The sequence below is a fragment of the Taudactylus pleione genome, unplaced genomic scaffold, assembly GCF_031769625.1.
Source record: "Taudactylus pleione unplaced genomic scaffold, aTauple2 ptg000437l, whole genome shotgun sequence".
Classification (NCBI taxonomy): Eukaryota; Metazoa; Chordata; class Amphibia; order Anura; family Myobatrachidae; genus Taudactylus; species Taudactylus pleione.
Genome location: NW_028284839.1, coordinates 5,716,839 through 5,742,832, shown reverse-complemented (window position 1 = coordinate 5,742,832; position 25,994 = coordinate 5,716,839). Strand labels below are relative to the sequence as shown.

Below are 25,994 nucleotides of genomic sequence, written 5' to 3'. Positions count from 1 at the left end.
CAAGGGCTGCGAGCAGCTCCGTTGGCTCTCGATGTTCCCGATTAATCCTACATTTCCCGGAGATGACTTGTGTTGCGAGTGGCAAGGGGGCGTCTTTCTACCCTTGCAAGCGCACTTTCCATTGCTCGCAAAGACATAGAGGGCGTCCTTACACGATGCAGTGCGAGCGCTTCATTTAAATATCTGGCCCCTTTATGCCAGCGAGCGGCCGCAACTTGCGATCTCAGGTCTGAATGAGCTCCTTTGCCGGATCTGTCTTTGTGTGAAATAGGCGTTTTGGGGCAGGAACTGTGCAACGACAATGCGGTTGCCCAGAGCTGATCTGACTTGTGCGACGGCCGTGGGAGTATGTCTAGAGCTCCTTGCTATCCGGAGTCGTGCGTACGGAGAAGTGAAGCCTGTTTCTGACGGATCCCTGGCACCTAGCATGGGGCCACTGCGAGTGCCGATGCTAATGATGTCGGTTGCTGCTGTGGACGGAAAAATAGAGGGCAGATCGGCTTCTCGCATAAAGCTGTATAGATCCTGGCCTTAGCCCTATGGAAACTGGCATCAGCATGAGGTAATATACCAGGCTTCCGTGGCATAACGCAAACACAGCCACTTTGCGTCCGAATCAGATCCGGCGTCCCTGTGAGGAATTCTACTGTACAATCCTGTTTTGGAGCAGTTCCTGGAATTTGTCTGAGATTCTCTACTAAATATACCAATGTCTCCTCCCACACCTTTACATGTGGATGGAAGGAAGTCCCAGCTGTATAATGTGAGAACAGAGGGCCTGATTCAGAGCCGGACGCTATTTGCGCTCGCTCATTCAGAAAAAGGGGCCGGCTATTTAAATTGAGCGCTCGCTCTTTGCGGTCTGTTGACGCCTCTATGTCTGAGCGAGCGAACGAAACATGCGCTCGCTATTTTGTAAAGACGCCCCCTGGCCGCTCGCATCCTACGTCATCTCCGCTATTTATTAGATTAATCGAGTACATCGAAAGGCGTCTGCACTGCTCGCAGTGCTTGTGGTTGGATTTTCCTACCTCAATCATGCAAACAGTTCAGGCTAAGAGACAACCAAGTGACGTGGTCGATGACGCTGCTTTGTTAATTATGCACACCCTTAAAACGCTCGTTTTGACCGTTTGGCACCTTCCCCTGTTACCACCCACAAACGCCTCATCCTGTCACTCAAATTAGCAGGCACTCGCTGTTTTGCGAACACACGATTTCCGACCGCACTGACTGGTTGGCGCATGCGCATTACGATCCATACGCATGCGCAGGTGTGCGAACATCGCTCGGAGCGAACGAGCGGCCGCTTACGAGCGGCTCTGAATCAGGCCCAGAGCACCATGGGACCATTACAGCCTGGAACTACATGATTTTGTTCCTCATACTGTATGAACTCCTTTACTTTGGAGTTCTTCCATAATGTAAAGCTTTTTAGTGCAAAGGTGTCAACTGAGAGAGGAACTATAAGGTTCTGTGCATCATAACTTCATGAGTCCTGACACAGAAAATAAATCTACTTTTATTCCTGCCTTTTTATTGTCAATGGGAAAATCGGGACATTGTGCACACATTGGTAGAGAGAGCCTGGGCGACTCATTGTCATTTATGCCAAGGGCTTCCCCACCATGGTAAGGGAGACATACCTCCCATCAGTCCCAATAGTAGGAACAAAGGGGTCGATTCAGACCCGGACGCTAAGCTGCGCTCTCTCGCTGCCAGAAGGGGCGGGTATGCAAATTCTGCGATCGCACTGTCTGGTGTAAGGACGCTCTCTATGTCTTATAGAGCGACGGCAGAGTGAGCGCACGCCGGTATAAAGACGCCCACTTTTTTTTACTAGCACACGTCATCTCCAGGAAGTGTATGATTAATCAGAACCATCGAGAGCCATCGCAGCTGCACGCAGCGCTTGAGGTAGACCCTACCCCACCGCAAGCACTGCGATCACTGCATGCTGAAATACAACCAAGTGACGTGTACAATGACATGCTCATTATGTACACCCATAAAACTCCATTTAGACACCCAGACACCACTGCGTTCGCACATCCACTCCTTCCCCCCCCCCCCCCCCGTTCACAAGCACCTTCCCCTGTTACCACCCACAAATGGCACTATCTGTCACTCAAAATAGCGTCCAGTCTGTGTACTACGAGCGCACCATTCCCGAGCGCAGTGAGTGACTCGCACATGCGCATATTGACGCAAACTTGTGCGCAAACGGGTGATTATCGGCCATAACGTGCGTCTGGGTCTGAATTGGGCCCAAAGTCTTCGCAGCCAATTTGAGAGGACTGTCCCGCCTGAACTGGACACATTTTATGGACTTGGAGCCTGATTCAGACCCGTTCGCTTGTAGCCCGCGATGGTTTGCATTGTGCGCCAGTAGTTTTACATGATCTTTATGCTATATTGTAAATGACCTTTCAATTTTCCAGGATTTATGGAAGAGGTGAAATGCACCCCAACAAACGATACAAAATGTAGCTGTAAAGAGGAGTTTTATCTAAACGACAAGGAATGTTACCAGTGTACGAAATGCCGCAACCGGAAAACAACCAAGAATTGTAAGTCAGCTAATAGAAGCAAATGTCTTCACCGATCCATTAGATGGGGAGTTTCCATCATCTGATGACTAAGTTATTGCCTTGTACATGTACTTTTACTCAATTAATCACTTATGTTATTGTTTTTGTAGCTGTGTGTTGTGTATTGTCATTTAAAGGTTTATTTTTTTATTGCACTTGGATAGGACAGATCTCAAGAAACGTATGAAATTAACTTTGCAAGAGGTCTAAAGCCAATAAATGAAATTAACTTGATAGTGGAAAACATGTTTAATGACATAAACAATACTTCTAATGAGTGGCTATGCTATTTACAAAGATATAATTGTTTACACCACTCATCTATATATTGACACTGCAGTGTTGCTCTTGGCATACATTGTATACATTGCTAAGTTATTATTATTTTTAGCAATTCACTTCTTTTTCAGTACGAGCCTGATTTTACGCAACTGTCCAATATATTGCATGTCACAATGGCTGCTTCTGCTAGATGCCCCCTTTAGCATCTTCTTATGGTGTAGACTGGGTGGGTTCAGGGGTCTTCCTTGCTGACTATGGGCAACGCACGTATTATACACCCACATACAAAAGAGGACATGGGAGTAGCTATAGTGGCTACAAGGGGTGCAATTGCTATGGGGCCCAGAAGCTTAGGGGGACCCAGGCCAAGCTCATATAGTTGTCTACCAAGTTCCTGCAAACTGCATGCCATTGGCCCGTGCCTGAAAAGGGGGACTCTGTATTAAAGTTCCACCCTGATACGATTCATCCCCCACAGGGGTCTAATCATCATCGATGTCCATATAGCCTTCGATGATTAAGTAATGGTCTTGCTGCGAGGGATACTTAAGTATCCAACCCGCAGCGGGGGAAACGTGACACTGTAGCAATTCATCATTGCTCCGCTGCGGGGACAGCTGCTCCAAAATGCAGCTGTCCCCTCTGTTAGTATCGCAGTGACAGAAGTAGCTGCGTTACTTACCTATCACAGTCAGCCCGGCTACACATGTGTTTCCGCATGGTTACCGGTACATTTATCATTTGATGAACAGGCCCCACAATCCTGTATCACACTCACAGACACAGCTGAGCCAATCAGTAAGCCCAGCACTGCCGGAGAGTACCCTTCTTCAGGCCTTTGTGAAGCTGGGGGCGGGAATTGAGATCTGAGATTAGGACTGTCCCAGAAAGGGATAGTGGGTCTCATTCGGACCCGGTCGCAAGCGCCGATGCGCTCGCAACCGGGTCGATGGTCTGTCGTGCGCATGCGCAAGACCCGGGTAGCGACGGGCACTCCGTCGCTAGGCGTCTCGTAGCAGACGGGGCGAGCTGTCAATGTTGAGTGACAGCTCGCCCCGTTTGCTGGGCGGGCCGGGGGCATGCCCGGCCAAACTGAGGCGTTCCAGTCGGAACGCTTGCCGTTTGGGGGCGGCCCCACTGACATAATTGATGATGTCAGTGGAGAACTTCCTGCTCAAACAGAGCAGGAAGTTCCCTGGGGTTTACGAGAGCCCAGACCCAACCTTAGGGTCTGGTCGTAAGCCCCGATGGTGATGACCATCGCGACCATCACCCTGGTCGGTCGCTAGAGCTGTGGGTGGTAACCCACAGCCTAGCGATCGACCAGAAGGCCGCACTTAAAAAAGTAAGTGGCCGCCCTCATTCAGAGCGATCGCTTGCAGCAAGCGATCGACTCTGAATGAGGTCCAGTGTGTCTAAATAAGAAGATCTACACTCAAAATGGAATGTCCTACATTAGTAAATATCCCTCTCAGGTAATAGCTGGTTGGCCCCGTCCCCTGGCATATTGTGAACTGGTGGGATGGGGGGGAAGTGAACACAATGTGGGATAACATGAGCTGGTGGCACTATGTGGTATAATGTGAACTAGGGCACTACTGTGGGGCATAACATTAACTAGGGCACAGGAGCGGTGTTAGGATGTTCAGTGCTTCCCTGCAAACTATACATTTGTGCCCTCCCATTTTTCATAAAGGGACAGCGTGTTGAGAAAGGGGCGTAGTCTACATGAAAAGGGCGTGGTAACACAATAGTACCCACAATTTAAATTACGCCACACAGTAGCACAATGTTATTCACATTACGGCACACAGTAGTGCCCCTTATACACAATGCCCACAGTAGAGCCCCTTATACACATAATGCCTACAGTACTAGTGCCCCTTACACGCAATGCCCACAATACTATTGCCCCTTACACACAATGCCCACAGTACTAGTGCCCTTTATGCAATGCCCACAGCAGTAGTGTCCCCTATGCAATGCCCACAGTACTGGTACCCCTTATACAATGACCACAGTATTAGTGCCCCTTATACAATGACCACAGTAATAGTGCCCCTGATACAATACCCACAGTAATAGTGCCCCTTAGCCAATGCCCACAGTAGTAGTGCCCCCTATACAATGCCCACAGTAGTAGTGCCCCAACAGTAATAGTGCCCCTTATACAATGCGAACAGTAATAGTGCCCCTTATACAATGCCCACAGTAGTAGTGCCTCCTATACATTGCCCACAGTAGTAGTGTCCCCACAGTAATAGTGCCCCATAGACAATGCCCACAGTAGTAGTGCCTCCTATACAATGCCCATAGTAGTAGTGCCTTCTATACAACGCCCACAGTAATAGTGCCCCTTATACAATGCCAACAGTAATAGTGCCCCTTATACAATGCCCACAGTAGTAGCGCCTCCTATACAATGCCCACAGTAGTAGTGCCTCCTATACAATGCCCACAGTAGTAGCGCCTCCTATGCAATGCCTACAGCAGTAGTGCCCCTTACACATAATGACACACACACCACTGTACTTACTGTACCTGAGTCCCCGCTCCTACGCCCGCCGCCATTTGAGAGCTTCTCGCAGTCTGCACTGTGGGAGAGACGTCATGACGGCAGCAGTGAGCACCAGCCTCCGGCTGCAGAGAGGGAGCAGCTGGCCGCCTTCTGATAACAAAATCTCAGCGGGGGCACGGCAAATGGAGAAGGCAGAAAGGGACGGTGCCTCTCCAGCCAGTGCCTCCCTGCTGTGCAGGGGCATCGCGCCGGCACTGAGGGCACTGTTACTGTATGGTGCATAGATTGTACTAGGGGAATATTATAGGGGAAAAAATAACAACCACTGTTGAGGGAGGTGTCACTCGAGAAACATTGGGGAGGAGCCTTTTCAAAATGTTATGGGGCCTACAAAGCTCTGGCTACACAGAGGATAACTGAGGACAAACCAATCCATACAGTTGCCAAAGGGAAAGTTGATGTGGTCTTAATAGCAGAGGTAGAAGTACTCTGAAGTGAGAATCAATCACCTTTAGGGGAGATTTATCAAGTCTTCTAAATAGGAGAGGTGGAGGTAGTGCCAGTAGCAACCAATGAGATTATAGCTATTATTTATCTAGTACATTCTATAAAATGTTAGCTACAATCTGATTGGTTGTTATAGACAACACCCTCACCTGTCCATTTTAGAAGGTTTGATCCCCCCCCTAATTTTCTAGCTGAGACTGATGAACACCTTGGGGTATATTTACTAAAGGGTGGGTTTTAAGAAGTGGAGATCAATCAGATTCTAGCTATTATAGTCTAGAAGGTGCTAGATAAATGTTAAGTAGAATCTGATTGGTTGCTATGGGCAACATCTCCATTTCTAAAAACCCGCACTTTAGTAAATATACCCCCTTATGTGCATAAACTGTAACATCTTACTCTTTAATATTAAAATTAATACTGGAGACACTGACAGAGGGAGTAGAAATGACATCTTGCTGTCATCAAACTTTCCCTGATGATGCAGCCTGTCACTGTAATGCCACCGATGGAAAGACAAGGTAATGGAGCACCTATCACATTTCTCTCCTATCCGATGTTATGTCTGTGTGTGAGATGTAATCAGAGCACGCATGATAAAATGACAATTTCTGTATAATGTACCGCTATGATAACAGAAGCTGCCTGCACAATATTTAGGAATTGGTTTTCGCTACAAAGAGCTTTTTTAATCAATGGAAAAGCGGGTGCAGGGGAGGTTGAGTGTTTTACACCACTATAGCCACTGCCCACAATGCTTACATTATACAGGGGTCTATTTACTAAGCATTGGATGGAGGTAAAGTGCCAACCAACCAGCTCCTAACTGTCATTTTACAAACACAGCTTGTGACATGACAGTTAGGAGCTGAATGGCTGGCACTTTATCTCCAGCCAAGGCTTAGTAAATAGACCCCACAGTTACTGTAAATATATAAGCCGCAACATAAATTCAGGCCAACTAAGATTCCTTATTGATGTACTGTATGTCATTGTCTGCAAATAACATTTCAGAGTCCCCGCACACTTGAGTTTATGGCCACACCTATGAAAAAAAGGGGTTGGGAACGGAATGCCGACGCCCTCATCCCGACAAGTGTCTTTATTTTAACCCTGTCGGTCAGTATTCTAACCCTCCCCCTCTCCCCAACCCTCCCCCCCAGTGTCTAAACCTAACCTCCACTTCCCCACTTAGTACCTAACCCTCCCCCTAGTGCCTGAACCTAACCTCCCCCCTAGTGCCTAAACCTAACCCTCCCCCTAGTGCCTAACCCTAACCATCTCGCTATCCCCACTACTTACCTTCGGCACTCTGGCCCTGATTCAGAGCCGGACGCTCTGACAGAGCGCTCGCTCTGAATCAGGGCCGTCCTTCCTGATTTTAGAGCGGCCTCCTGGCCGCTCGCATAGCTGTGGGTGACCACCTACAGCTATAGCGAGCGGCCAAAAAGATGGTCGCGATGGTCAAGACCATCGCGACCATTGGGCTTGAGACGAGACCCTTGTGGTAGGGTCTCGTTGCCGCAAGCCCTGGAGTGCTTTCGGCTCTATCAGTGCCGAGAGCACTCCCACTGACATCACTTGTGATGTCAGTGGGGCCGGCCCCAGACGGTAGGCGTTCCCATGGGAACGCCTCCATCTGGGCAGCAACGCCCCCGCCACGCCCACCAAAGGGGGCGTGCTGTCACTCACCATCGACAGCACGCCCCCTTTTTAGCGAGACCTATAGCGACAGCTTGGCCGTCGCTATCCGGGTCTCGCGCATGTGCACGATTGAGCCGGCTCCCTCGTGCGCATGTGCACTGGGCCAACATCGACCCGCTTGTGAGCGCTCAGTGCTCGTGAGCGGGTCTGAATTAGGCCCTCTGAGCGTTGGAATCCCTGCAGTCGGGACATTGACCACATCCCATGTAAAAGGGTTTGCAGATGCTTTAGTAATTAGGTGTCTTTGCAAAGGAGATATACAGTGATGCACCTATATAGCTGTGAACGCCCCCTAAATCTCCCCCAAATCAGATCTTGGGTTCCCTCACTTTGGGCATGAGTCAGACTCATTCACAGAAATGGACGCATCACCCGACTTTCCGGTGATTGTGCTTGCATGGAACAACTGGGTCCGACGTTGCGTCCGCACTAGTCAGTAGCTCCGTGTAAGCCGCAACTTGAGGTGAAATGAGCATTTTTGAGTGGCAACTAGGTGACAATAATGCGAACACATGGAACAGATGTGCTGTATGTTGCGGGCGTGCCATGTGTTGCGGGCGATTTCCATGCTTGTTTAAGGTGACTGGACAGAAGCCTCTTTCTGGTGGATCTTTTGCACCCAGCATGGGGTGGGTGCAAGTGCCAATACGAATGATGGCAGCTGAAGACGGATAAACAGCGGGTGCTGCGACATAGACGCATGGGTGCTCGCACAGACATGGTTGTAATCGCATTACCCTCTTATGTAGCCTGCATCTGTCTCAGACTCCAGGGTCTTTGTACTTAGCAAAGGATAGACCCCTCCGACTCCACTCCTCTTATCGATCAGTACGGATTTGTGCGCCAGGCTCGCATACCAATGGGAATTTCTGTAATACAGGAGCAATTGTGCGAACGCAGCTGTGTGAAATGCATCTTGGATTTGCTCAGTTGTAGATGAGCTGAACAAATGGACTTTTAGTAGTTATTTGCTGCCATCTTGTGGACAAATCATAGTAGTTGTATTAGTTGATATACTGTGTATAGGTACTGATGCAGAGGTGGATGGAAATAGAGCATATGTTGCTCCCACATATGATCGCAGCACTATACCAAGACGCCCACCACTGTATAAAGCCGCCCACTTCCATTATATACATCTGCAAGTCAGCAATAACATCGAGTAACATCGGACCCAAACGCACAGATGTGGTTGAGCTGACCCTGACTCACAACCTGCGAAACTTCCTTTCGCCATCTAGACCTCTGGCTGCGCATGCCAACGCAGGGGATTATTTATGCACGCCCCTGTAACGGCGTTCAAACGCCAGTATTCCTTCGACCACCCCCAAACGGTGCATCCTGTCAATCATTTCTTTGTGCCACTGCGTGTCTGCTGCTTACGCATACCCGATCACAGTGGGCGGTTTGACTGAGCGGGTCCTGCAGGATGCACTGTGTGTGCTGTGTCTGCAATCAACGCCGGCAGCATCTCGCCAACCAATCGCCGCCGGCAGCATCTCCCCAACCAATCACTGCTGGCAGCGTCTCCCCAACCAATCACTGCTTGCAACGTCTCCCCAACCAATAGATGCTGGCAGCGTCCTCCTTCCCTCCCTGCCCACCAGCGCGCTCTCCATCCAGACTCTGCATCCATCGGAATCCTCCTTGGCTGCAGAAGCAGCATTTTGGATGGTGCCAGGCCTCTCTAGCAGCCTGCAGTCCGTCCCTGACTCCTTCATCCTAGCTCGTTGCATGCAGGAGGCCGGGGAGGTGGGCACTGCGTGGGTCAGGAGATAGCTGGAGTTGGGCAACCGTGACCCGCCAGGGGCTCCAAACAAGGAGGTAACTACTGCACCAGCTGCTATCTACCCCTATCTACCCTTAGACCTTTCCCTACCCCAGCACTGCCCCCAGCATTGCCTGCCCCTAATCCCCTTTGCCTACCTATATTTTCCCAGCTGCTATCTACCCTTACGCCCTCCCTACTCCCTGTACCGCCTGTCCCTAACCTCCTCCTCGCCCCCAGTACTGCCCCAGCTGCTATCTACCCTTACGCCCTCCCTACTCCCTGTACTGCCTGTCCCTAACCTCCTCCTTGCCCCCAGTACTGCCCCAGCTGCTATCTACCTTTGCCCCATTCCTACACCCAGTACTGCCTAACCCCCTCCTTCCCCTCCCCAGTACTGTGGCAGCTGCAATATACCCTTGACCCCTCCCTGCCCCCAGTACTGCCTGCCTCTAACTCCCTCTTTGCCCTCCAAGCAGTTACCTTCCAGTACTGTAATTGTGGAACTACGTGTCCCATCATGGCTTGCTGGTAATCGTAGTTCCGAAACAGCTTAAGAGCAATAGCTTCCTTTGGAAACTGTGTAGGAAAGGTGCATAAAAAGCAATGAGGTGTTTTGTTACTTTATATATATATATATATATATATATATATATATATATATATATATATATATATATATATATATTACATATACAGTGCAGTATATTAAGTATTCACAGCGCTTCACTTTTTCCACATTTTGTTATGTTACAGCCTTATTCCAAAATGGAATAAATTAATTTTTGTCCTCAAAATTCTACACACAATACCCCATAATGACAACGTGTAAAAAGGTTTTTTGAGATTTTTGCACATTTAATAAAAAAAAGAAATCACATTTACTCACAGCCTTTGCTCAATACTTTGTTGTTGCACCTTTGGCAACAATTACAGCCTCAAGTCTTTTTGAATATGATGGCACAAGCTTGGCACACCTATCTTTGGGCAGTTTCGCCCATTCCTCTTTGCAGCACCTCTCAAGCTCCATCAGGTTGGTTGGGAAGCGTCTGTGCACAGCCATTTTCAGATCTCTCCAGAGATGTTCAATTGGATTCGTCTGGGCTCTGGCTGGGCCTCTCAAGGACATTCACAGAGTTGTCCTGAAGCCACTCCTTTGATATCTTGGCTGTGTGCTTAGGGTTCTTGTCCTGCTGAAAGATGAACCGTCACCCCAGTCTGAGGTCAAGAGCGCTCTGGAGCAGGTTTTCATCCAGGATGTCTCTGTACATTGCTGCATTCATCTTTCCCTCTATCCTGACTAGTCTCCCAGTTCCTGCCGTTGAAATCATCCCCACAGCATGATGCTGCCACCACCATGCTTCACTGTAGGGATGGTATTGGCCTGGTGATGATCGGTGCCTGGTTTCCTCCAAACATAACGCCTGGCATTCACGCCAAAGAGTTCATACTTTGTCTCTCATGGTCTGAGAGTCCTTCTGGTGCATTTTGGCAAACTCCAGGCGGGCTGCCATGTGCTTTTTACTAAGGAGTGGCTTCCCAATGGCAAACGCAGGATTTTGAAAGGGGGGTTTCCAAATTCTTGGTTACTGAACCAATGAAAAAACATCTAGCCACGAATTAATAGATAGATAGCAGTCATCCGGCATCACTTAATAAATATTATCTCTCCCCCCCCCCCCCCCCTGCAAATATATACACCATGCAGCAGTCATCTGGCATCACTTAATAAATATCATCTCCCCCTCCCCAAATACATGCAGCAGTTATCTGGCATACACTTAATAAACATTATACTCCTCCACAGCCGCCAACATACGACCCCACCCAACCCCTTCCCAGCATATACATGATAATACAGCACTGGTCATCTGGCAAATATCCCCCCGGCTGCACCCCCACCACCTACTTCGTGTGGCTCCATGCGGGACTCGCGGCCGTGCTGGCAGTAGTAGACTGTGTCCCGGGCGGCGGGAGCCAGGAGCTCTGTCACATTGCCGGTAACAGAGTGCCCCTATGGGAACTGACTGGGAGGGCCTTGCACGCTGCAGCTCCCCCTACAGCCAGCCCAGGCAGTGTCAGACTCTGTTAAAAAAAAGTAATAATATTGTTCAGCTGCTTGCCAGGTGCCGGCGGTGATGGAGCAGCAGGCAGGGGGGGTTTCTAGGTACTCTGAAACCCCCCTTGCGTGCGCGGGTGCTTCCGTCTGGCCACTCTACCATACAGGCCTGATTGGTGGATTGCTGCAGAGATGATTGTCCTTCTGGAAGGTTCTCCTCTCTCCACAGAGGAATGCTGGAATGCTGTAGCTCTGACAAAGTGACCATTGGGTACTTGGTCACCTCCCTGACTAGGGCCCTTCTCCCCCGATCGCCCAGTTTAGACGGCCGGCCAACTCCAGGAAGAGTCCTGGTGGTTCCGAACTTCTTCCATTTATGGATGATGGAGGCCACTGTGCTCATTGGGACCTTCAAACCAGCAGATATTTTCCTGTACCCTTCCCCAGATTTGTGCCTTGAGACAATCCAGTCTCGGAGGTCTACAGACAATTCCTTTTTTACTTCATGCTTGGTTTGTGCTCTGACATGCACTGTCAAGCGTGGTACCTTATATAGACAGGTGTATGCCTTTCATGTCCAAACAACTGAATTTACCACAAGTAGACTCCAATTAAGTTGTAGGTACATTTCAAGGATGATCAGTGGAAACAGGATGCATCTGAGCTCAATTTTGAGCTTCATGGCAAAGACTGTGAATACTTATGTACATGTGATTTCTTGAAATGTTTTTTTTTTTTTTCATTTATTAAATTTGCAAAAATCTCAAAACTTTTTACACGTTGTCATTATGGGATATTGGCCCTCATTCAGAGCCGTACGCTCTGAGCAGAGCGCACGCTCTGAATGAGGGCCGGGCTCCATTTTCATGGAGCGTCCTCCTGGACGCTCGTATAGCTGTGGGTCACCACCCACAGGCTATACGAGCGTGCATTGTGATGGTCGCGATGGTCGAGACCATCGCGACCATCGAATTTGCGAGCCGGAGCCTGCGGTTGAGGTTTTCAACTGGAAGCTCCGGAGTGATTTTGGCTCTATCAGAGCCAAAATCACTCCCACTGACATCACTAGTGATGTCAGTGGGCCGGCTTTTGACGGGAGGCGTTCCCACGGGAACGCCCCCGTCAGGGAGGCACGCCCACCAAAGGGGGCGTGCTGTCAATCAACATTGACAGCACGCCCCCTTTGATCAGACACAACGAGCGAAGGACTTTCCTTCGCTCGTCGCGTCTGGCGCATGCGCACGACGGAGCTCCCTCCGTCGTGCGCATGCTCAGTCCATAACATCGACCCACTTGCGAGCGGACAGCCGCTCGCGAGTGGGTCTGAATCAGGCCCCTTGTGTGTAGAATTTGAGGACAAAAATGAATTTATTCCATTTTGGAATAAGGCTGTAACATAAGAAAATGTGGAAAAGGTGAAGCACTGTGAATACTTTCCAGATGCACTGTATATTAGAGATGTGCGGGTTCGGTTTTACTCTGATGTGTTCGGAACTCAAAGTGGCATCTCATTGGCTATCGGCTATCACGTGTTTTGGATAGCCAATAAAATAAATCCGAACTTGCGATAATTTTGTCGAAAAGAACTGGGTAGAACCGAACCTGCACACCCTATATATATATATATACATACATACATACATACATACATACATACATACATACATACATACACACAGGTGTTCTAGAGGCCATTTAGATTGCACCACACAGCACCAATTACAATATTTATTTATTTGTACAAATCTTTCCAATGGCTCCCTACAATGGGAGTAACCTTTTGTGCTTATTATAATAGCAGGTATTTAAGCAGGGATGTTTTTAATGAATGTTTCCAATAATTGGTCTTATCAGGCTCCAAGACAGAGGATACCGCGTGTGGTCAGTGTTTCCCTGGTTTCTACGAGGTCGAGGATGAATGCCAGTCGTGCCATCAGTAAGTGTACATCAAACAATGATATGAGGTCTTCCTGAGCTCAGGATGCCCTTCTCTTACCTCTGGCTACATAGAAATGAGCTATGAGAGACTTGTTGTTGGCCTGTACAATGCATCATACACAATGACGTAGCCCTCTATTGATGTGCTAGTGAGCAAGGGGTAAAAATAGGCGCCATCTGTATAGCAATATGCGCTGCTGAGTGGCAAAAGACTATTGCCGCGTGTACTAACATAACCGTGGCATCGCTGTGGAGTCTGATGTGGGCAATGCCAGCAGAGATCGCGAGGTTCAGATTCTAATAGTTATAAATAACTCCATGGCATTTTAGTAATTCTATCACAAAGAGGGAGGACACTGATACCACTTTACTATGGAGAGTATATTTATATCACGGTTCTCTTAGAGAGAGCGCTCCTGGATGCTTGAAAGAGTAGTAACTTCTCTATCAAGTGTTTTCAGGGTTGCGCTGAGATGACACAGTCCACTTATCAAGCCACAACCTTGTCATGACCAGACTCTGATGGGGAACTCAATTGTTTGTTTTTTCAGCCGCCACTAGATGGCGCCCACTGGCAGCATTTCAATTGTTTTGACGTTTGGGCTCCCATAGTCGCGTCTGCAACCATTTCTGCTTGAGGTGACGAGCAGAAATGTGCGATAAGTCCATGGTTTGGGCGCCCAAACACCAATCACTCACCCAACCTTCCTACCTCAGTCATCTCTATCTCGCAAACTTCCTGTCCTCAGGTCCCCACCCACATGCTCACGCCTCATGTCCTCTGTCTGTCTCCCCTCTCCCCTAGACTGTAAGCTCCTAGAAGCAGGGTCCTCCTCCCTCACAGCCCTCTTCTCTAGCACTTCAGTGACAACCTTCACCCCCTCAGTGGCCATTTAGCCCGAATAGACATTTGTCTCTTCCAGTGGCTCTACCCCTGCTAGTCGTGCCGTCACTCTTGGAGACAGATTCCACCTTTTGCAGATTACTTCCTCGCTCACCTTGCTTCCCAGCTGTATTGTGTACTGAGAATTGTGCTGCTAATTGTTACTTGTGCTCTGTTTATGGTTTGTTACTTTAATGGTATGTTATGGTCTGTATACCCTGTACTGTCCTACTGTTGCTGTATGTATGGTGCTGCAGACCACTTGTGGCGCCCTATAAACAAATTGTACAGTAATAATAATAATAACTAGCGCATACTTGCCTACCCTCCCGATTTGGTCGGAGCCTCACGAAAATCGGGTGCCGCTCCCGGCCTCCCGGGAAGGCAGGCAAGTCTCCCGACCTCCGGCGACGTGTCTGCAACCCACGGACTTGTAAGTATAAAGCCCGGCAGCAGGGGGGGCCGGTGACGCGATTCGCGTTGAATCGCGTCATAGTGGCTCCGCCCCCTGCTCCACAATGCCATTAATATCGGCATTGTGAAGAGGGGGCGGAGCCTTGATGACGAGATCGCGGTGTCACGCCCCCATGCTCCGCCCTAAATGACGAGTCGCTGCCGGGTCCCGCCCCCTTTGACGCGCCACGCCCCCTCTGCTCTGTAAGCCCGACAGCTCCCTCCCGGAAGGAGGGAGCTAAATGTCGGCAAGTCTGAACTAGCGTGGTCCAGTGGCGTCACAAGGGCGGTGCGGGCCGCACCCGGGTGTCACCCGCCGAGGGGTGACACCAAGGTGCAGACTGACACTCCCCCCAGTGACAGGAGCCGGGTGCTGCACTGTAGTGCAGCACCCAGCTCCTGACACTGTGAAGGAGCCGGCACTGCAACACAATGCAGTCGGCACCCCCTCCCAGTAATATTAAAAAACCTGGACGAGAGGGATCGGGCCGCGAGGCCACGCCCCCCACAACGTCCCTCCCTGCATCGGGTGACACCGCGGGGAGGGACCCCACTGGCATGGTCATACAGATTGTCCTGTCCATTTGATGATAAATGCGTTGTTTTCACACCCACCTTTCATATTTTCATGCTGAATTCTGACTGCATTATTTTTTCGTTTTTTTTAGTTTTTTTTTATTTCAGTCTTCCAAAACAAAAAACACTGATTAAAATAAAAGTAGAGCGATGAAATAACAATATTTGTATCATCCCTAGGTACTGGTACATGGAGTATGTTTCAGGATCTTGATAGTTAAGATAAATAGTATTAGTTCCTTTTGTGGGGGAAGCAATATTACTATGCACAGTCGACTTCCTGTTGTACAGGAAAGAGTGGTATAAATGAATTATAGGACGAAGCAGGAAGTATCGGGGTGTGATTGCAAGGCCTGGGGTTATGCAGCAGAGATAATAGTCTGTGGCTCCAAAACTCCAGGTCTCTAGGGCCAGTAAGAGGGCAAATTCTTTGCCTTTGATTTCTAATGAGTTATTACTGTGGAAATTGTCTTTTTACTCCCTAGTAAAGTTATCATTTATCAGCAATAGTAGCCTAATAAGGTATAATGGACCTTGATAAAGTAGAATGTAGATCGTACTGTCTATGGAAGAGTTGTATGAAACCTTCGAGAGAGATAAATTGGAGAAGTTGCCCATAGCAACTAATCAGCTTCTAAATGTCATTTTACTGACTGTGCTACATAAATGACAGCTAAGAGCTGATTGGTTGCTGTTGGAAAGTTTTCCACTTTATCTCTCTCGAATGTTTAATACATCTCCCCTTATGCATACCTCCCAACATTGACGATGGGAACAGAGCCTACCGCTGAGGGGTGTGTGGCTTAGTGTGGGTGGGCGTGGTCTCACCTCGCAACCCTGTTTCGTCACTCTGGGGCCATGCCCAGCAGTCCCGAAGATGCTTTGCTGCCCACAGAGACTTAAGCTGGCCACACACTAGACCAACTTACATCCAACCAGCCAAGTAGTTGATTGGTTGGAATGAAAATCTGGTAAGGTATGGGAGTAACTGACAATCAGCAATTTGTTCCCAAATGCCGGAAAATGGCCAAAAACTGTTGTTTGAACAAATTGTTTAGATCAAACATTTTGTCTGAACAACCATTTTCATCTGTGTTCTGGCATTTAGGAGCAAATTGCTGATCATCATTTACTCCCATACGTTACCAGATTTTCATTCCAACCAATCAACTAGTTGGCTGGTTGGATGTAAGTTGGTCTAGAGTGTGGCCAGCTTTAGCCCGCACAGTAAAGATGCCGTGCGCATGTCTGCTGTCCCCACCTTCCCCCTCACATCGCGGGACCCTCCAGCCCGCAGGTGGGACGGTGGGACAGTCCCCTAGAAAAACGGGACTGTCCCACCCAAAGCGGGACAGTTGGGAGGTATGCCTTATGAGAGATGAAGCCTCAGAACTGTAGCTGTGCTTAGTGTGTATTGAAGATATCTTTGACACCTAGTTTTTTTTTATTTATTAAATATGTATGCAATGCTATTTATTTAATGGACAGACAGCGACCATTGCAGCAGATGAATATAAATGGTATATTAAAATCTGCTTGTGTAACATTCATAGGGGTCTATTTACTAAGCCTTGGATGAAATAAAGTGACCAGAGAGAAAGTACCAGCCAATCAGCTCCTAACTGCCATGTCACAGGCTGTGTTTGAAAAATGACAGGAGCTGGTTGGCTGGTACCTTATCTCCATTCACTTTATCTCCATCCAAGGCTTAGTAAATAGACCCCCTAGTCACTACTACTATGTGCAATTACAAAGACTATGAGTAATCAGGAAACCAGAACCTAATAACAAAATCCACAGTCCAGGACCTAATCTCCAGATAAGGAAAGCATGTGACTGGACAGCCTTATCTGTGTTTTAGAACTTGTTACAGAGGAAGGTATAGGGTAGATTGTGCCTTTGTCACTGTATACCACTTCCACTTTGAGGCGTGTACCCAGTGATTTTTCCCTTCTTTATTAGCAATACTTGCGATAACCTAAAAATCCATTTTCTCAGCATGCTGCCCTAGGGAGAGTGATACAACTGCTAGTTTAGCATTGGGCAGTAGGATGGGTGTGGGGCCCACCCTGACGTAGTGCTAGATGTCGCCCCGTATGGATTTTCTGTATGTATGGTTTAGTTGACCAGAGTGATTCCTCTTTTCCAAAATGCTGGAGTGGTCTTTGTGTTTGAGGAGTGTCAAGAGTTGCTTCCCTCTACGCGGCAGGCCAGCTATGTCAGGTGTCCCTAGGGTGGGCAAGTGCTCACTTCATCGAGCTCTGCAGGGATACAAAAGGGTGTTCATGGGTGAAGCCAAGGATGGTAAGATTGAGAAGTTGCTACGGTCAGGAAAGGATGAGGATACCCAGTTTCACGGTACAGGGTGCAAGCCTATTGTCCCCCCAACATAAGTGAAGTGAGCTGGTGTCTGCAGTGCTTTGCCAACTTTCTTTGTAGGAAATGCCTAGTTTTGCCTTACCTCTCGGGATGGGTGGGCAAAGCAAAGCCCAAGATCGAGGGGAGGGGATAGAATGGCCATCTATTGCTCAGTAGTTAATGCTTACATTGTATTCTTAGCAGACTCTTCATCACCATGTTTCCTTGACTCACAGGCCATGCGAGAACCCACATAACGGCTGCTCGCCTCTCTGTATTCCAATTAACACAGGTAAGTGAAACGCGTAGGGTTATACCATGATGAAAACACCATTTTGAAATGACCTATCTAGAAAGAAGAGCCATGACAGGGCCAGCAAGGTCACGTACACATTAATGTAACTTTTGCATGTTTAAATATTAGTACAAACATATGGCAAGCACTTGTCCCTAGCATTTCTACTAGTGTTTGGGGGTCTCCGTAGCCTTTCCCAATGCTCTTATCTATGCTAGATGATCTAAATAAAAGAAGATGTGTTCTGAGGACCTGAATGCAACGCTAATAAAGGCGCCAGTGGTGACTCTAGAGGTCATTGTCAGGCCTGTTTAAAAACACCACTGGGTATGAAGTTACATAAATAGTTACAACATTTAAAGCTAAAGAATTATTATTATGATGAATTCCTAGCACAAATAAAAATCTTCCAACACCACCAAATAAATAATTGGAGTATGTTTAGTACCATGTAAAGTACAATACAGCTGGACCGGTCGGGGTCTTTCTCACCTCCAGAGACCAATATTGAGCAATAAATATTACAGGATCAGCAACATTCGTAGATAACATTGATAATACTGCATTACACATAAGGGGTTATATATACTGCATAAGTTATGTTCTTTCTCAATCACATTGGTACAATAGTGTAAATAATATAAATGTATAAACTGACCTCGTAAACGTGTTTTGGATTAAGCCGTCACAGAATAGTGATGTTACAATGATCTAAGTATGGTATGTACTTCAATGTAATCGTCAAAAAGGCTGCATGTCAAACAAAAAAGCTAATCACATAACGCATAGTACATTGCCAAACAAACTACTACAACTGCAGGACATAGCACTCCCTACTATAACATATATGGATAATAGAAGTCACCAAGAAGTTCTGGGACCCATATAAAAGCATCAGTCAGTTAGGCTGTATTTCTTTCATCAAGCGCAATGCGTCCCACCACTGATTGCAGGCATAAAGGTATTTATTAACGCCATATGCATGAAGATTTGCTTTTAAAACCAATCGGTACAGCTTTTCCGATAAGAGCTGTCCTTTGCAGGTGTGAGGACTTCCGGGATTATGACACGAGAGTCTGTATGTGCATGCGCCACGGGGGATACTATTGGATCCCTCCTTCTAGGCAACGCCATGCCTATTGGGGACAAGCTCCGGTAAGTTTTGGTTTCCGGCGCTTGATACAGTACATATGGGTAATGTGGTATTTTTGGAGGTTTCACCACATTTTTGGGGATGGTGCATCCAACCCATAATCTTTAAGTTTCTACAGATATTCTTTAATACATATATCATAACTTGTGCATTATATTGTATGTCTGAGCTTGGAACAACAGCTACAAAAAATGTTTTATTTGGGTGTAAGGCTATAAATACAAAAAATTACATGGAAAAAAAAAACATTGTGGATCATCTCTCGCCCCAAATCAAATTATCTGCTCAGTTTAAAAATGAAAGTGTGAAAAACTAAAAAAGAAAATGTAAAGGAAATTGTTATATAATAATCACTTTATAAAAATATTGCAGACTAAATTCCTTAGCCATCGCTCCCCAATTGTGAATACAATGCACGTCCCAGAGATATTTATTAATAGCACATTTTTTGTACCTATTAATATTGATATGCATAGATATATACATTACTATTATGATACATATTATTAAATATGTCATTTGTGTCTTCCAATGGTTTAGATAATCCAGCGATGTATATAGTAGTTGGGACATTACTGTTGATGGTGCTACTGGTACCATTTGGGGGACTTCTCATTCACAAGCACAAAAAGAAGAAGAAACACAGTCAGGGTGAGTTATTATTAGAACTAATATGTATATAATTAGTATTTAGAACCCGCTGGTCACTGGGTCGGCTAGCTTTGGTGCCCGACATTGCAGGGTTTTGTTCCTCCTCTGTCTCCTCCCACGTTCCCATCTCTGTCCACTCAGAGAGATGAGCGAGAAGCAGATCACCCACCCCTTCCTGTCTATCACTCTTCCCCATCTGTCTCTTTCTTTCCCATCTATGTCCACTCAGACAGGAGGGGCAGGGTGTGATCTGCTTCTCGCTCATCTCTCTCTTTCTTTTCCATCTATGTCCCCCCCCTACTCTTTCTCTCTCTCTTCTGTCCCACTTTCCTCATCTCTGCCACTTCTGTCCCCCACCCCTTCCTCTCTCTCCACCCTCCTCCTTTCATCTGTCCCCCTAATCCTGTATCCATCTCATCTCTCTCCTGCCCCCTCCCCCATTTGTCTCCATCTTCTATCTCTCCTCTCCACCATGTCTCTATCATCTCTGTCCCCCTCTCCCCACTGTCTTTCTCTCTCATCTCCTTCCATCTCTTCTCTCATCTGTCCCCCTCCCCTGTCTCTCTCTTATCTCTATCCCTTATGTCCTCCCTTCCAGTCTCTCTTCCATCTCGTTACCCCATCCTTCTTTCTCTCATCTCTATCCCCCTCCCCATCTCTGTCCCTCTAATCCCACTTCTCCTCCACATCTCTCTTATTTCTCTCAACCTCCCTGTCTCTTCTGTCCCCCCTTCCCCCATCTGTCTCTCATCTCTATCCCCCCCTCTCGCCTCTGTCTCTATCATCTATCTACTCTCACCTATCAACTTTGTCTCTCCCGTCTCTGTCCCCCTCCTGTCTTTCATTGCTGCCCCCCCACCTCTGCCTCTCCCTATTATCTCTGCCCCCTCCTCCATATCTTTATCTCATCTCTCTCATCCTCCTCACCACATGTCTGTCATCTCAGTCTCCTCCGCTCCACCTGTCTTTCTCACATTTGTCCTCCCCCTCCTCTCTCTCTCATCCCTGTCCCCCTCCTTCCATCTCTCCCCATCTCTGTCCCTTCCCCCATCTGTCTCTAATATCTGTCCCTCTGCCATTTGTCTCATATTTTCCCCCCTTCCCTCTTTCTAATCTGTCCCTCCATGTCTCTATCATCCCCTACCACCTCCCTCTACCCATCTCTCTCTCTACTGCTCCATCATGGGACCTGACTGTAGGGTTATCCATCAATGGTCTATGGTAGGCTAACTATCGCCGAGCAGTCATCGATGATTCACATCCGCGCAAAGCAGGAGGCCTGGCTGTGAAACATTGATTGCCAACCCTACCCCGCTGCCTTTTCTATTATTTAAAGGGTCTATTTATTATCATATGGAGAAAAGACCTAAATCTGACAAAAATAGGTGTCCGTCCGGCTCTGCCGTCCAGTCTAACCGAGGAGTTGAACATCTCTCACCTGGCCAGAGAATTGTTGAATCGCAGCGACAGAAGGTTCTCTCTATCACTGCAATAAGAGTTGATATAACAAAATCTTTAATATGACAGCTCGGTTATAACTATAGAGCTAACCCTAAGACCGTCACGATTTTGGTTTCTGACAAACAAAGACCTGTGTGAAGTGGATTTTGATGCCTATTGGTAGTAAGTACTAGAGGAAAATACGTTAATTATGGAATACAATAAAAAGTTGACATTTTCCATCAAGGAGGAGGGTACTTTGAACTTCACGTTAATCTTTGAATTTAACATTGAATTACTGCAGTAGAAGGAGCTTTTCCTTCCTGTACTCAGATGGTACCCCTGATCCACAACAGGGGCAACAGAAGTCTGAAGGCGCCTTATTAATTACAGGAGTGCATCATTGCTGTTACACGTACTGGGGCTGATGGTGGGCATGGGAGAAAATGGCGAGTTTTTGTATACAGCGCATGCGCCGATGCGCAATCACGGATCTTTTTGCATATCTTCATCCTATTCTGACTTGGGCGGATCTGACTTTCTGTGGAATTGGGCAGTTTGGGGTGTGAACTGGGCAGCGACAGTGTGAGCACACAAAGACCCGCCCTGACTTGTAGGCGTGTATCTACAAGGGAGGGCAGTCAATAGATCGACAATGAAAAGGTCGACTGTGTCTAGGTAGACACCAAATAGTCGACAAGCAATAGGGTGACATATGAATTGTTGACCGAAAAATGGTCGACGCATGTTTTTTTTTTTTTTGTTTGTTAGGGTTAAGGTTAGACACTTACCAGAGTGTTAGGCACTAGGAGGGATGGTTAGGCACTTAGCGGAGGCATAGGGTTAGGCACTTACTCCAATGGTTAGGCCCTAGGAGGGACAATTAGGCAGTTACTGGAGGCTAAGGGATAGGCACTTATTCCAATGGTTAGGCACTTAGCGGAGGCTTAGGGTTAGGCACTTACTCCAATGGTTAGGCACTAGGAGGGACGGTTAGGCACTTAGCGGAGGCTTAGGGTTAGGCACTTACTCCAATGGTTAGGCAGTAGGAGGGACGGTTAGGCACTTAGCGGAGGCATAGGGTTAGGCACTTACTCCAATGGTTAGGCACTAGGAGGGACAGTTCGGCAATTAAGAGACTCAGGGTTAGGCACTTACTCCAATGGTTAGGCAAAGGAGGAACAGTTCGGCAATTAACGGAGACTCAGGGTTAGGCACTTACTCCAATGGTTAGACCCTAGGAGGGACAGTTAGGCAGTTACTGGAGGCTAAGGGATAGGCACTTACTCCAATGGTTAGGCACTTAGCGGAGGCTTAGGGTTAGGCACTTACTCCAATGGTTAGGCCCTAGGAGGGACAGTTAGGCAGTTACTGGAGGCTAAGGGATAGGCACTTACTCCAATGGTTAGGCACTTAGCGGAGGCTTAGGGTTAGGCACTTACTCCAATGGTTAGGCACTAGGAGGGATGGTTAGGCAGTTAGCGGAGGCTTAGGGTTAGGCACTTACTCCAATGGTTAGGCACTTAGTGGAGGCTTAGGGTTAGGCACTTAATCCGATGGTTAGGCACTTAATCCGATGGTTAGTGTTAGGCACTTGGAGAGACAGTTAGGGTTAGGCACTTACCCCGATGGTTAGGGATAGGCACCAGGAAGGAGGGTTAGGGTGAAGATTAGGGTTAAAAAACGTAAAAAAATTGTGAACCATTTTTGTGCGACCATTCCAACACCAACTTTTTGACCACGTTGACCATTTGTACTTGTCGATTTTCATCCATGTCAACCTTTTGTACCTGTCGACCATTTGGTGTTGATCTTTTCACGGTATCTAAATAGTGTAGAAATTTTAATCGCACCCATCTAAAAGCGCTGCGTGATTCTTGCATAGGGGGAAGGGAGGCCTGCCTCTGACGGGTCTCTTGCACCTAGCATGGGTTTGGTGCACATACCGATTCTAATGGCGTCAGTTTCACTGGTTGGCGTAAAATCACCAGGCGTCATGGCTTCTCTCTTGCAGACGCACGGATCCTCTCATGAGCTGAACAGAATTTTGCATTAGCACAAGGTAGAAAATCTGTTCTCCGCCGTTACCCGCAAATAAAGCCACTGTGCGCCCAACCCAGAATCAGCGCCATTGTATTAAGGATTTTGATGGGAGTTTAACGCCACTATATTTCACTTATTTGCTTTCTAACTAATCTATATGTATAATGTACATTGCAGGGACTTGATTATCTAGGGAAGAATAAATCTTCATTTCTAAAAAAATTTTTTACCTTTAAAACCTTCTTTGCTGAATGACAGAAAAATGTAACAAAAACCTGTAATATAAACGTTTATATTTCTTCATTATTTTCAGGAGGACTCGTCTTCACCGTGGTAGGAGCATTTCCGTTTCTTTTCATTTTAGATTTATTGTATAAAGTTCTAGGGAATTATAGGAAAATATTTACATTTTATATCTGGAATGATGGTGCCTAATTATATCAATATGCTGGTACCACAATGTACTGGTGATTACTGACACTTGAAGTAGGAATTCTGCCTGAAATTAACTGCTGGAAAATGGGAAACACACTGTTGTTGTCCATAAGCAAATGCAGGGGTGGGGGGAGGTTCCAGTTGCTTTCCAGTCCTCACCAATAGAAATAGTACTGTGATAATGTAATACAATTTTACTAGTGCTGCATGTTCTCTTCACTATCTGAAATGGAATAATTAGCACCACCTGTGGGTCTTTTAATATGTGTCAGCCAGTAATGAATACACCTGTGCACCAACTAGGAGATCTGGAAAACATGCATTGTTAGTGTTGCACTGCTATAGACCATCTATAGGCTTAATTATAAATACTGTTATCCAATGCATAAGGATACCATTATGTATACAGTATATGCAGGGCTCTGCTAGGTTCTTCTGCTGCTCTCCCAGACTCCCGGACTTGCTCCCATGCTCTGGAATGTGACATAAAAACACTCAGCTCAGGCAGGATGGCCCTACTGCAGCATCTAATGGCTTCCTGTGATTGCTGGTCCTGTATATGGTGGAATGATGACACACAATACACTTTGCATGACACATATTAAAGCTGGATAAGTGCTACTTATGCCCTATTCATGGACTGGCCACACTCACTGTAAAATAATTTATTTAGAAATCCTGCGTTTGCTCCTGAGGCCATTTGATGTTTTGTAAACGTCACACACATGTACACTATAGAAGGCTGTATAACTGCTGTGGTGAAGTCACTCCACACAGGATATACCGTAATCATCACTAAGCTGCATCCTTACTGCTGCAGTGTTCATTCCCCACATAGCGCAGTGCAATATGTTCAGCTATGGGATACAGAACAGCACCTATTCAGTGAATGATGTCCTCTACTTTCTGCTATTACACCAGTTAGATTGTCTGAGCAAATAGATTATAGTTACAGATGTGTCCTCATACACCTATTCTCCAATCGCGCCAAATACCCCATTCAGCGTGCCACGGATTGTGCGGGCCATGCATTTTGTCACACACATTTCCACAAAATATGTGCCAAAATTTCACTGCACGGGTACCCGGGATACTGGCGCTGGCATTGCATGCAGGTGCCATGTGCGTCTCAGATCCGGGAAGAGCCAGCCTCCGCGTCATGTGTCCTCCTCTTACACGGCAGTGTGGTCACACATAGGCACGGCGGAGGAGGGAGTGCACCTCTGTGGGCTCCAGCTAAGAAAGGAAGCATTTTACACTTGCAGTGAGTGGTGGGCAGGTGGGGAGGTTTTAGTTAGTACATACTGTACCACCTATCTGTATCTTGCAAGATGCAGAGATTACATGGAAGTAGTTAGACATATGTTATTGGTTGGGAGCCATGCGAGTGGCATTTAGGGAGGTCTGAGGGCATTTGGCAGTATATTATGAGGTTTGAGTGGCATTCAATTTCATGTTTGGCGGGCAGAAGGGGAGATGTTAATGGCTTATTGGGGCATGTACGGAGGTTTGATTGGTATGTGGAGGCATGTATGGAGGTCCTAGTGGCATTCAGGGAGGTTTAAGGTGGATGTAAGGAGATTTTAGGGGCATGTGGGGAACAGGTGCAGAGTTCTGTGTTCAGAGTTCAGAATGGCATGTGAGGAGGCATGACCCATGGGCATAGGGGAGACCCTTATGGGGCAGACTAGATGGGCCAAGTCAAATTCTATGTTTAGTGACCTTTTGAGGCATGTAAGGGGAGACCATTAGGGCATGTAAGGAGAGATCTTAGTGACCTTTGAGGCATGTAAGGGGAGACCATTAGGACATGTAAGGAGAGATCTTAGTGACCTTTGGGGCATGTAAGGGGAGACCATTAGGACATGTAAGGAGAGATCTTAGTGACCTTTGGGGCATGTAAGGGGAGACCATTAGGACATGTAAGGAGAGATCTTAGTGACCTTTGGGGCATGTAAGGGGAGACCCTTAGGGTAAGTAAGGAGAGATCTTAGTGACCTTTGGGGCATGTAAGGGGAGACCATTAGGACATGTAAGGAGAGATCTTAGTGACCTTTGGGGCATGTAAGGGGAGACCATTAGGACATGTAAGGAGAGATCTTAGTGACCTTTGGGGCATGTAAGGGGAGACCATTAGGACATGTAAGGAGAGATCTTAGTGACCTTTGGGGCATGTAAGGGGAGACCATTAGGACATGTAAGGAGAGATCTTAGTGACCTTTGGGGCATGTAAGGGGAGACCCTTAGGGTAAGTAAGGAGAGATCTTAGTGACCTTTGAGGCATGTAAGGGGAGACCATTAGGACATGTAAGGAGAGATCTTAGTGACCTTTGGGGCATG

At 47.2% G+C, this 25,994-nt stretch overlaps 1 protein-coding gene across 1 annotated transcript in view; it reads left to right on the top strand.

Moving 5' to 3' along the window:
* TNFRSF25 (TNF receptor superfamily member 25) overlaps window positions 1–25,994 on the top strand; it is a 103,639-nt gene that overhangs the window by 70,889 nt on the left and 6,756 nt on the right. Inside the window, exons 4-8 of the mRNA XM_088447769.1 lie at window positions 2,442–2,570; window positions 13,284–13,365; window positions 17,874–17,929; window positions 19,626–19,736; window positions 23,533–23,552. Of these exons, the coding sequence (XP_088303895.1) occupies window positions 2,442–2,570; window positions 13,284–13,365; window positions 17,874–17,929; window positions 19,626–19,736; window positions 23,533–23,552 (398 nt within the window). The remainder of the gene's footprint in view (window positions 1–2,441; window positions 2,571–13,283; window positions 13,366–17,873; window positions 17,930–19,625; window positions 19,737–23,532; window positions 23,553–25,994) is intronic.